General features: G+C 40.8%; 2 protein-coding genes across 4 annotated transcripts; one reads left to right on the top strand and one right to left on the bottom strand.

Moving 5' to 3' along the window:
• The first annotated feature begins 1343 nt into the window (after positions 1-1343).
• On the top strand, positions 1344-3048 carry LOC139328721 (small ribosomal subunit protein eS26). The gene is made up of 4 exons (XM_070958686.1): positions 1344-1432; positions 2335-2512; positions 2617-2747; positions 2954-3048. The coding sequence occupies exons 1-4, from the start codon at positions 1430-1432 to the stop codon at positions 2987-2989; spliced, it is 348 nt and encodes a 115-aa protein (XP_070814787.1). The 5' UTR covers positions 1344-1429; the 3' UTR covers positions 2990-3048.
• Positions 3049-4497: 1449 nt separating this feature from the next.
• Positions 4498-12406, bottom strand: LOC139328720 (zinc finger protein Eos-like). Of its 3 annotated transcripts, XM_070958683.1 has the most exons (8): positions 12260-12406; positions 11081-11138; positions 10884-10988; positions 10262-10516; positions 9330-9497; positions 9089-9238; positions 8648-8779; positions 4498-8046 (listed from the first exon to the last, which is right to left on the bottom strand). In XM_070958683.1, the coding sequence occupies exons 2-8, from the start codon at positions 11118-11120 to the stop codon at positions 7160-7162; spliced, it is 1737 nt and encodes a 578-aa protein (XP_070814784.1). In that variant the 5' UTR covers positions 11121-11138; positions 12260-12406; the 3' UTR covers positions 4498-7159. The 3 variants fall into 3 exon arrangements, with proteins under 3 accessions (XP_070814784.1, XP_070814785.1, XP_070814786.1); XM_070958684.1 differs by lacking the exon at positions 8648-8779 and having other exon boundaries at positions 11081-12379; XM_070958685.1 differs by having other exon boundaries at positions 10853-12379.
• Between the last annotated feature and the right edge of the window lie 84 nt (positions 12407-12490).

Raw genomic sequence — 12490 nt, forward strand, 5'->3', positions numbered from 1 at the left:
TACTGAGGCCAGTGAGGAAGGATTCAACTCAAGGAGACACTGAAACACTACCTGAATAAATAAGCCGTAATGCATACTGCTAACAGGCTCATCCTATCCTCAACTGCTGCAGCTTTTCCTTTTTGTATGTCAATACCAGTCAGTCAATCAGTATATATATATTTTGTTCAGTATATATACTTTGCCTTTATATTTTGTTATATATATTCTTTTCTCTTCTAATTTTATGCTTGTAAGGAGCACCTGCAACAAAAACTAATTCCCCTCGGGGATCAATAAAGGAATTCTGATTCTGATTCTGAATCTGAATCTTTTGAGCCCTTCGCTGTCACTGTTATCTGACAACCTCCTGAGGCTTTATTTCAGCTCTGCAGAACCTGGGCAACTTGACCCACCACTGCATCCAAAGAGCATCCCCTTGATGGTCACGTCAAAGAGGAGAAGCTGTCTCCATTTGTAAGAATCTGTAGTGAGATTGATTAAATGAAACCTTTCATCCTAAAAGTTCTCCTACTATGATGTATGACAGATTTTGCTGTAGGGATGCTTAAAGTCTCATCCACCAAATACGTGAAGTTTCTGATCTAGTGCCATCAAGTGGTTCTTCAAAGGTTGTGGGTTAAAACAAAGTAGATTGTAGATTTGTAGACACAGGAAACAGCACAGAGGAACTCCACGTGAAAACAGTGCTGTTTGACCTGAAGGTGAGATGTGCAGCGCAGTGGTCCTCAGACAGGGGGTGGGCTCCTCTGAGGTGCCACAGAGCTACTTCAAAGGGGTATGGATGACCAGGGGGAAAATACAGAGAGAAGCTAAGTTGAATATGATCTAGACTATGCAGGGAAAATAAACAAACACGACTTTTTTGACGTTATACTGCTGATCATTTCACAATAAAGTGAAAAATATTTGGCCAATAAATAACAATAGGTTGGCTGATTTTAATCACATTTCAGTCACAAATTGAGTACTAAACTCTTGTTTAGATGTATTGCTTTACCAAACATATCCACAATACTAATAATACATTTTATCTTTTCTCTTAATGAAATGTGTTTTATAAAAAGGCTTTTGAAAATAGGTAGGCTTGTTTTTGTATACGGCGTAGCTCCACGGTACTGCTTTTCTTGTGCGGATTATTGCAGTAAATGAGATCTCCGCTCACTCGGGGAACACTTTGAATAAGCTTGAGTACACTGATATCCCTCCGCGAATAAAAAATAATTAATGTTGGTTTTCTGCAGGAAATTTGTGGAAGTTGTTTTTATTTAAAATGTACATAGAATACATCATTTCTGTAAAAGAAATTGCACAAAAAAATAAATTAACGATCTTATATTTTTCATTAAAATGTTTCTAGGGCGGGGCAGACAGCGTTACTTGTCGCAGCACAACCTCTTCCGGTCCTCTTTCCAGCTTCCCGTGCAACATGGTGAGTGTGTTTCAGTGGCGGCCGTATGGCAAACACAGAATAAAGTGGTATTTTATTCGGAAAGTCCCACATCATAATCTTTTCTTATGATTTTTAAACGCGCAGTTAATATAAAGTTTGGGCAATGGTCGCTGAGATGTCAGTCTATTTGGTTAAAAAATTAGTCTGGGCCTAATGCTAGCTGTTAGCAGGCTAGCCGTTTTGTGCATGTGTTCTGGCAAAGGGTAGTGTTACTGAACGAGGAGAAACAGCGAGGGGGTCTGGGTTTAATACAGTCTGAGTTTTGCATGAGGCTTTGTACTAAGACGTTAGTTAAATAAAACGGGACAATTTAAATTGTTCATAGCTTAGAAGACTTGGAATAGTAGCAGAGTCGAGACACCGCAGCCATCACGCGATAAACCTGTATTTTATACAAGACGCTGAAGATACCTGAGCTAATACTGACACCAAATACTGAGGAAACGTATCCTAAATGATTGATGTCACGTACAAGTATTGTGAATTGGACTGCCGAAGTGTAATGGGTTGTGTTTTGATAACCTCGAATTGTCAATTTCTGCTGCCGTGTAAGAGGCAGCGTTGTAATTTGCGTTAGAAGTGCCAGAACAATGTTTGACTTTCTGTCGTGAATTATTCATGTTCAAGTCCTTTCCAAGCCTGTGGGGGAAAAATGTACCTGAAGATTGACATAAGTGATATTGACAGTGTTATGGACTGTTAGTGTTAGATGGAAATGTTTGATAGTTTTACAAAGGTTAGAAATACAATATGTATTAAATTGCTAAAATAGATGCCAGACTTTGGCACTTGACAGTTTTTAGATATCCATTTGCTGCTGACTTGTTCGTCTGTACACCGCTGGTTGTCAGGCTGTAAGTAGCATCTCTTCTGTTTTCCAGACCAAGAAAAGGAGGAATAACGGCCGTGCCAAGAAGGGCCGTGGGCACGTGCAGCCCATCCGCTGCACCAACTGTGCCCGTTGTGTCCCCAAGGACAAGGCCATCAAGAAGTTTGTCATCAGGAACATCGTGGAGGCAGCGGCCGTGAGAGACATCTCAGAGGCCAGTGTCTTTGACTGTAAGCATGTTTGCTTTGTCATGCATCATCGTCCACTGTCTTTGTGTTTTGATCCTGGTGGCTCATCCTCATCCATGCTTTTCTCCTCTGTGTTCGCTCTGCAGCTTATGTTCTGCCCAAGCTCTATGTGAAGCTGCACTACTGTGTCAGCTGCGCCATCCACAGCAAGGTGGTGAGGAACCGCTCTTGTGAGGCCAGGAAAGACCGCACCCCACCACCCAGATTCAGGCCCGCTGTGAGTACCTTTCACATCATTACTGTTTCCTTATAGATCGCTTCAGTGAAACTCCAGTCTTATTTTGTAGTAGGAGAAACAGGTCTAACTAATAAAGCGTCAGTACATAGTGTGACAGAACTAACACAGCCTCTAATGTTCTTTATCACACCTGTTTGACAAGTCTTTGTCTCTCTGTCTTTTTTTTTTTTTCTTTTTTTCCACAGGCTGGTGCACCAAGAGCTCCTCCAAAGCCCATGTAAAGCAGAATTTGAAGATGCTGTACACCTGAAGAATAAATTGAAAAAACTTTACAAAAACATGAATGTGTGAAGCTCATTTAAACTAAACATGTGTTGAGGAGTTTTAGGAAAGACAGGCCTGTCAAGTATTTTATTTGGAATAGACTTTCTTACAGTACAAAACTTACAGTAGTTTAAGATTGAATTACGCAAATGCATAATTACATATGATGCGTTTAAAAAGACTGCAGTTATTTAAAGCGATACCAGACCATTCACAGGAGTGGAGAGGTTAACAAAGATAGTAAAACTGAAGGGAACAAAATGTACAACAAGGAAAACATTTGAACACAAAGCCCACAAAACCAGTTTCTTTTCTGAAGTGTAGTCATGAATTGGAGTAGACAGTTTATTTGGTTGCTCTTATGACTAAAACGGAGAGATGGCTGTAGTGCAGGCAGAGGAGTAAACAGCAGTGGTACCACATGCGTCAGGTTTAGAAGCACATTAGTTGCACACATGAATAAAAACATACACCTAAACTCAATTCATGAACAGGAAAGAGGGCTAAATTTGTTCAGTTAATGAGTTTGCTTGATCTTTGATGGAGAACTTTTAACCTAAGTATAAGTTAATGCAGAGGATGAGAGGCCCCAAGCTTTTTTTTTAATATTTGCACATAATTCGTCACACTTTGGGTCAACAAAAGAGCTGATGGTTTAGGTCTATATGAAACACACATTGTGTGTCTAGTTCACTATCTGGCTCCCAGCAGTCTGTGTTACCAGGTCTAATGATGGTAAAAACTGAAACTGGTTCTAGTGTTAGGTTTACTCAGTTGCTGATGAACAAGTTTGAAAGATAGACAAAATAACGTGGAGCCTTTCGAGATGTGCAGTACTCGCACTGCAGAATGAACACTTTGAAAACTAAGCTTTGTACTCAAAAGTGAAAAGTTTAACTGAAGAAGAAAATGCAGAAAAGACCTTGAGCCAAAGGCACAATACAAAAGCTGAGTACACAGAAATCACACCTGGGCCTTTGTGTAGATACAAGTCGCTTCCTAAATCAAAATATACATAGTGAAGTAGGATGTAATCAACTGGTCAAAGCATACTTTGCCCATGCCAACTGACACGACAGTTTCAGTGATTTGCAATGACAACTTTGGTGTCGAATCATGTAAAAGTCACGCTGTCAATGTTTTCTATTCAGTTGCAGGAAACTATATTTCAAGATTCTGTGACATGTTTGATCCACAACAAACTTCTGTCCCAAGATGACTTAACAGTCTCTGTTCTTATAGTAAGGCGAGATAATTTGATTATTAAATGAAACTACAGCTTTGGAAGAGACAACCTTTCACCACCTATTTAAGTTTGTGTTCCTATACTGGTGAGAAGACCACCACAGTGCACAGTGTCGCTGTCCTCCCTTAAGTCTCACACAGCGACGTGCACCGAAGCCTCACCATCTATGAAAACAAATGCAGATTCACTTTAAGAAGGAATTCTAATAACAAAAGTAAATTGAGGTAAGCATTTACAATATTTATTTTGAAAGGGAAACCCCACATGATCTTTTCTAAATATCTTCTGCAAAACTAAGTGGAGATAACTCCTAGAAAAAAAAAACAAAAAAACAAAAAACATTTTAACATCTACAAGGTTTTACTGACAGCAATGAAAAGAGGAATATTACCTTGCAGCTTCTTTCTAATTCATAACATATGTACAAATATATTCATTCACTTTAACTATTTTTTCCATTTTGCCACTGTAATAGGGAAAAGTGCTTAACAGTAGGAAGTAGTGGTTCTTTGGCTCTGCCATGGAGGAACCTTTATTTGGTGATATACAGAACCCCCGCTCATGGTGATCCACAAATAATATGAAAACCAAGAACTTCATTTTTATTCCTCTTCATAAAAACTGTATTTCAGAGCTCTCTGTGCCTCTGGACCACTACTTAAAAATGAGATTTCATACAGGATTCAGTCTATGACAGAACTAGGAAACCATTCACAACACTAAAATGTGACACTAAGTGCCTTGAATGGTTCAGTGGTTTCTGTTGAGCCTGCAAGACTTCTGAAAAGCAACATTTGTTGATGCTGAAAAGAATCTGAACATGAAACAATGTCAAAATACCAGTTTTGTTCAACATATACGGAAAAGCTTGTTGAATAATCAAATTGTCTGTGCAACACAAAAGTTCTGGGCTCAAGTCCGCTTTTTCCAGCTGTTTTTGATATCAGAGGATCAATGAAAATTCAGTCTGTCCCAAACTTACTTTTGTGGCTATTTATAACGGAGTCTACAAATGTCCTGTTTATGAACACAAACTAGGTTTTGATTTTTGTGCCCAATTCTGTAATCTGGACTTGCTGTTAGCTGGACAGTACAATGTATTGTGCTTAAAGTGTGTAGGTGACTATCTCTACTGTTTTAACATGTAAACAGACAGACTCGAGGGCTGACAGTGTTCTTTTAACTGACATACATTTCATTTCTGCACCATATCACTCAGACATCAGAATTTATTACAAATCACCACTGATAACCCATTTTCAAATAAACACCTCTTTCACTCTAATGTCACACCACTGACTGTGACTATGGACTGAAATGTGTTCAAAGAAAATTCAAATAAAACACCTTTTTTTTTTTTTGGATTTAACCTGTGAGGATGGTAGCTAACTACCGCTCCACACTGCACTCATTCATGTCATAGCAGCATGTGCCAAATGCCATGCACATTTAGTCTTTGATAAATTAGCAGAATTGGTTCTTTGCCAACAAATTGATCAAAGTAAAAATTGTGCAAAGCTATAAGCCAGAGACTTTATAGCGTCCAGAAAACAGCTTGAATAAGTAAATTGTTTCGTAAGTCATGATCTTTAAAATCACCCAAAATGATCTGTTTCAACTAAGTATGACAGCTGATAGTTCATGTCCTTCAGTCTGGTCAACAAGGTGTGATCAGGGTGAAGAAAGGCACAATACAATGATATAGAACATCAAAATGATTTTTAAATATACCATAAATAGATTAGTGTTGGTTTGCAGTTTGATGTAGTTACGAAAGGGAAAATGTTAAAGACCCTAACCTCTTCAGTAATCTCTAAGATTGTGGCAGTGATACTCGTACTCCTTTCCTAGTGAGAAAAACATTCCAACAGTTTTTCTCACATTTTGTCAAAAATGTGCAGGTCATTAATGTATTCCATAAAACAGTTTAATATAATCATAGTATTCTGGCAGGTATCAGTGCAACAAAAGCAGTCATAGGAAAGAAAAACAAAACATTTCATACACACAAAGGCCTTCATTTTCCACCTTTTCTGTTTACTTCCATAAAACACTCTCTCATGTCCTCTCTCTCTCACACACACACACACACACACACACACACACACACACACACACACACACACACACACACACACACACACACACACACACACACACACACACACACACACACACACACACACACACACACACACCTTTCCACCTCACCCCCATTTCAACAAAAGTGCAGTTCTAATTCATGGACAACCCCTCAAACACATCTACTCGACTTGGACCCGGTTTCTGAGTTTGGTCTGCACTTCACTTCTCTTTATAAAAAGCAATCTGTTGTACAGAATCGACCCCGAGATGGAAAAATCTTTTGAATGAAATGAGTGCTTTTAGCACGAGGCATTTAAACCTTTTACAGTTTCCATTGTAGGTGAGCCTATAAACTTCACATTAAGTGTTTTTTTTAAGTTCTCTGTTAAAGTGCACAAGAAGGGAAAGTTTTCAGTTAAGGACAAAAGTCAGATTTGTCTACCACAATTTGTGCATCAGGTTTGAATCCTGAATTTTGGAGCAAGGCACATCTGCGGATGAAAAAGTGGCTCTTCATCTACTTTATAATACATTTAATCAAAAGTGCATTTTAAATGGATTTGTTGTTGAAAGTGCATTGAAAACAGTAAGGACCACTAATAGAATTTTAGAAACACACATACAAGCTTGGCTTTCATGCTGGTACATGTTAACTGTACCAGTGCCTGTTTGAAATATTCAGATCAGTTTCATGTCATCAGTGTCTTCTTTAGCTCGTGTGCAGACCAAACCCAGCCAGGTCCTTGTCTCAGTGTAAAGATAGCTCTGGGTGAAGCAGGTTGTCCACCTTTTATCCTCAGTCGAGGACGTGCTCCCCGCGGACGATGTGTGAAGAAAACTCATAGCGGTCCTGGCTGCGGTGGCCACAGATGTTACACTCAAAAGGCTGGCGGAAACCATGGCAGCCCATGTGGATGGTAAACATGACATGGTCCAGGAAAAGCACACGGCAGTGCTCGCAACGGAAGGAGCGCACAGCTCGCCCCTCCCCGTCTACAACCCGAAAAGTCTCCCTAGAGGTGGAGGAGGGGGTAGTGGGTGAACTGGGGGTCGGTGCGAGGGCAGGAGGTGGGAGGGCTGAGTGGCCTCCATCCTCTCTTTCCACCTCCCTGTCTTTGGCGTGGCTGGGACTGTGTCTGTCCCGACTCCTGCGGTGTGCAATGGGAGGAGGTGCCGGGTGATGGTTGTTGGAGTGGAGAAGGTGATGGCCGTTGTTACTGTGCAGGGTCGGAGTCGGAGCAGTACTGTTGCACGGCTCATCTGGCATGCTCTCGGTGTCTGTGGAGTCCTGGCAACCATTGCTAGGTGAGGGTGCGTGACTTCGACCCGCAGGCAGGTCTTCATGACCCTCTGCTGCCTCCCTCCCCCCTACACCTGCAGCTCCCAGCCCAGCTCCAGTCCCTGTACAATCCAGCCTCTGGCCTAGAGCGACGGGGTTGTGAATGGAGCTGTGGATGGGCCTGAGTTCTGATAGACATGAGGGGTGAGTGGTGGGAAGGTGTAGAGGCCTCAGTGAGTCTGACACCCCTCCTCCTCCATTACCTGCTACACCAGCATACTCTCCTCCAAGACCAGTAAAGTGCGGGGTTTCAAGGTCCCCTGCGTGCATCTCCCTGTCTTTATCCAAACCAGCACTGAGCTCATAAGGTGCATCTGCAAGGTTGAGACGTATGTGCTTCTGTCCTGCAATAGAGAAACATGACCTTATACTATACTATATCAAAACTGCATTTTCAATTAAAAAAATAAACACACACACGTGTCGTGTATTTGTTGTTTGTTGTATTTGTTCTGGATGCCGTAATTAGGTTGGAAGTTGGAGGCAGTTAACTTACACAGCTATAATGGATTCAGTTATACCATCTATTCAGGATGGTCACAATGGGACAATAATAAAAAATAAAAAATTAAATCCAGGATGTGGAGTCAATATACTTAGAAAATATCTGAATTATGGTGGTTTTGTCTATTATAAGGTTTACGACTGTTCACTGTTCACTTGTTAACTGTTTAATTATACTGTTTGCCCTGTACCTGTATCCACTCCCTCGCCACATGCAAGTGTAATCGATAAATGTCAAAATGAAGCACAACAAAGTTCATGATTCACTTTGACATTTGCTTAGATGGTAAATCATAAAGCTTAGATACATAAAATTGTGAAAGCTGGTGGTCACATCACAAGCAGAAAAAGATCAGTACTACTGTATGTGGTATCCAATTCCAGCATTAATGCTGCTTGCACAGTTTCCTCAACCTGTCCACACTGAGACCAAATGCTCACCTACAAATTTTTGTGGTGTGGATCTCTTGCGTTTGGTGATGCTGTTGGCGAGCCGATCGATAAATGCCATCTTGTCTGAGGAGGGCTGCAGTAGAGAGTCTGGTATAAACTCTAACTCTCTCATCTCCTCTCCTGTGCAGAGTACAAACAAATTGTAATGTTATTTTGGGGGTTTTCTTATTACCTAGACAGCATTTATCCCAAATGCTTACATTGTATGCTGGTTTTGAGCAGAATCTAAACCAGCATATGGATTGAAAAGAAACTATGTGTATTATCTTGATAAGGAGGTAGACTCTCTAATCTCTAGATTAGATGCTAGTATAGTCCCTTTGGAAAATGATATTTACAACAGCACATTGTGATTTAAGTTACTGTGTTATTTGAGAAAATGTTGTTTACTTCTGACATGTCAGCTCCATGAATGCCATAAAACCATACCTGGATTCTGTGCACCGGATGGCTGTTGTGACTCCAGGCTCTGTAAGTAGCTGTGGCAGCGCTCACGGTGCTCCTCCAGGGTGCTCTGCTGCTTGTAACTACGGCCACAATAACTACACTTATACGGCTTCCCCACAGTTGGAGAGGAGACTGGGGACAAAGTGGGAGGATAGCATAATTACTGTCATTGTACACTATCATAAGAAAAAAGAATCACTCATCAGGCTTGAATCTGTCCTACCTGCATGAGTGCGAAGGTGGCCAGTGAGTGCATCTCGTCTTCGACAGGCATAGCTGCAAAAGGGACATTTAAAAGGCTTCTCCCCTGAGTGCAGCTTGATGTGGCGGAGCAGGTTACCCTTTTGAGTGAAGGAGGCGCCACACTGATTACACTGGAATGGTCGCTCACCTGAGGATAAATCAAACCTGTCAACCCAACTTCTTTAACTACATCTATAGCATCTGGCACATTGGGCCTCGTGCAAAAAGAATCACTCTTGCAAACAGAATTTCCTTACGCAGTGGTCCAGACATGTCATAGGAGTTATACACAGATTGTCTGACTGTCTCTACAGAGGATAAAAACACTTAACTGACCTAAAATTAGAATACCTTAAGAGTGTGGACTTAAACTATGGCAGCAAAATTAACTCAAATAAAATATATATGTAACGCAAACTTAATTCAAAATGACTATTCTGTTCAGTGTTCACCCTGTCATCATCTTAGGTTGCCAATTTACCAAGAGTTTTTTTGTATTTTATTTTAGGATTTTGATTGCGTTCTTTCAGCATATCAGCTCACACATCTTCAGTTATTATTATACAACAAACTGCACAAAGGTTGCAGGCCAGAAATGTCCTAACTACAGCAAAATAAGAAGAAACTAAGGAAATACAGGCAGAGGACAGGGTCCTGCAGATAAATACACAACAAACCTCTAGTGTTTGGCAGTGTATCTATCCCTCTCAATGACTGAGGGGGATCACTTTTGTATGAGTCTATAAATTTTTTTTTCCATTGTTTTTTAAGAAAATCATGCATAGTGTACCTTTAATGACCAGACAGGGTTCTCAACAAGTCTGATTTAACTGAACTAAACTGATCCGTCACCAAACTGGATCTCTTCTCTTCTCACAGAGAAGACTTATCCAGATCAAACTGTTCTGTCACCTGTATGGCTGCGTTTGTGCACCATGAGAACATTTGGCCCAATGCAGATCATTCCACAGATCTCACACTTGAGCTTTCCATTTGGCATTCTCGTGGCTCCAGTTGGCATGATCTCAGGATTGGTGGGTTCCCTATAGCCTCCGACAGCCTCAGATCCCTGCTCTGGACCTCCTTCCTCTACCCGCTCCCCTCTTTCATCTTCAGTACTGCGACCTGGGTCTTCATCACTGTACAGCTCCACTTTAATGGAGTTGGCTACAAGAGCAAACATAAAGAAGGCCTTAAACAGGATAAACTGTTGGCCAGCATCTTGCCAGACTCAAGAGTAAAAGACAAGAGAGTGAGCAAAGGTTTACATGTCAACACTTATGTGATGACAGTAGGGCTGTCTTCATAATTAAATGTGAAATAAATATTAGACGTATTAAGTGTTATCTGAATGATAAAATAGTCATGAAAATGTTTGTATATCTTTGAACACATTTAAAATATCACAGTAAGATTAGATAGGACTGTGATATGTCCCATTATATATTGGGAACTAATTAAGTGATTTATGAAATAATTAAAATTATGGGATTTGATAACCACCCATTCTGTGAGACAGACACTTCTCACTGACCACTGAGGGAGCGACTGGGAGAGGTCTCCTTGCTGTTTGGGGTGCTCACTGTTGGACCTCCATGGGCCCCAGAAAAATCTCTTTCCATTGAAGAATCTCCACTGGCTGCGACCAAAAAGACAAAAAAAGATATGTCAATTGAACAATATACCAACCTTTTAAGGTAAGTATATCTGTGACGAAAAAAAGAATCCTACCTGAGATGTAAGACCGGCCATTGCAGTCATCAACATCCATACTAGTTAAAGATGAATGCTAAAATGACAGTCAGAATTATCCCTCTCACACATTCATTCAGGCACCAGTTCACTCAAACATAACCAAACACATGCCAACCGTGTGATTACCGCTACACTGCAACTCCAATTAAAAAAAAAACAACAACAACAACATAGAGCAGTCAGAGGTCCTATTTGACATCTCATCATGAAACGGTGGCCACCAAAGCACGTCAGGTTAAACTGGCATTGCAATTCACAAATTACATCACTTTCAACGACCAAAAAAATGAACAAAAACAGTAAAAGCTATGGTAGATGTCAGCCAACTATCGTCAACTTGTCGGTGCAATAATAAACCCATAACCAGATTCGCTATCACACCATTATTCAATTAACATTAACGTTAACAATGCATGTACTGAAGATTAGCTGATGTAGCTCGGTTAACTAATGGTACCAGAAAAGTTAGCGCCAACTCAAACCTTAGCAGCCACAGCTGAGCTGATTGACTGAGTTACAATTAGGTTTACAAATGATAACATTACTAAAGTGACGATTAAGATGTTAGTGTTACAATAACCTAACGTTAGGCTCATCTGAGACAAATTAGTCTGAAATACAGATCGCAAAAGGGAAAAATAGCGTCTACTCTGACGTTTACATAACGGTGCGGTTGAGGTAACCCAAGTTTACGGATCGGCCTTGGTGGCTAACGTTAGCTTACTGCATGTGATGGAAATTACCGTTAGCCAAGTTAGCTAAACTCAACACTACAACGTTACAAGACTTTGCCATCCTCGACAGTTTACTGAAAAGAATGGAGCAAAGTTATAAGTTAGCTTAGTAATTTGGGCGATGACACAACGTGGATAACACTGACTTGAGGCATTAATGAGCTGACAAACGCTAAATTGGACATTCAAGTGTCTACGACGTCGTTTAACGCTAGCATAACAAACCAACGTTAGCTTGAACTATCTAGCTAGCTAGCCTCTACAGTCAATGTTTCCTAAACGGTTGCTATGGCACCCACCGCCTCCCAAATGCTATGGCTAGCCAGCTAGTGGTTAGCTAGTTGGCTAGCTAGCTCTCCCTGAAGCCCTGAAGCTGACTTTTACAACACAACACCGCGGAGACAGTCAACTATAAAAATACCTTTAAAGTTGTCCGGTTCTCTGTGTAACAGTTGCATTACCTGTCCCTGTCAGGGCCGTTTCACTGAGGTTATTCTGTATTTTCATCTGCCTGTTTATGACGGCAGCATCTCCCGGCAGCGTTTACCTCTAGCTCCAAACAATTTCCGGTTACATTACAAATGTGCAACTATAGCTGCATTTCAACCACAAGCAGCGGATAGCCTTACATGAACGAGGAATCTGCACACAA

Source organism: Chaetodon trifascialis, chromosome 3 (assembly GCF_039877785.1).
Source record: "Chaetodon trifascialis isolate fChaTrf1 chromosome 3, fChaTrf1.hap1, whole genome shotgun sequence".
Taxonomy (NCBI): domain Eukaryota; kingdom Metazoa; phylum Chordata; class Actinopteri; order Chaetodontiformes; family Chaetodontidae; genus Chaetodon; species Chaetodon trifascialis.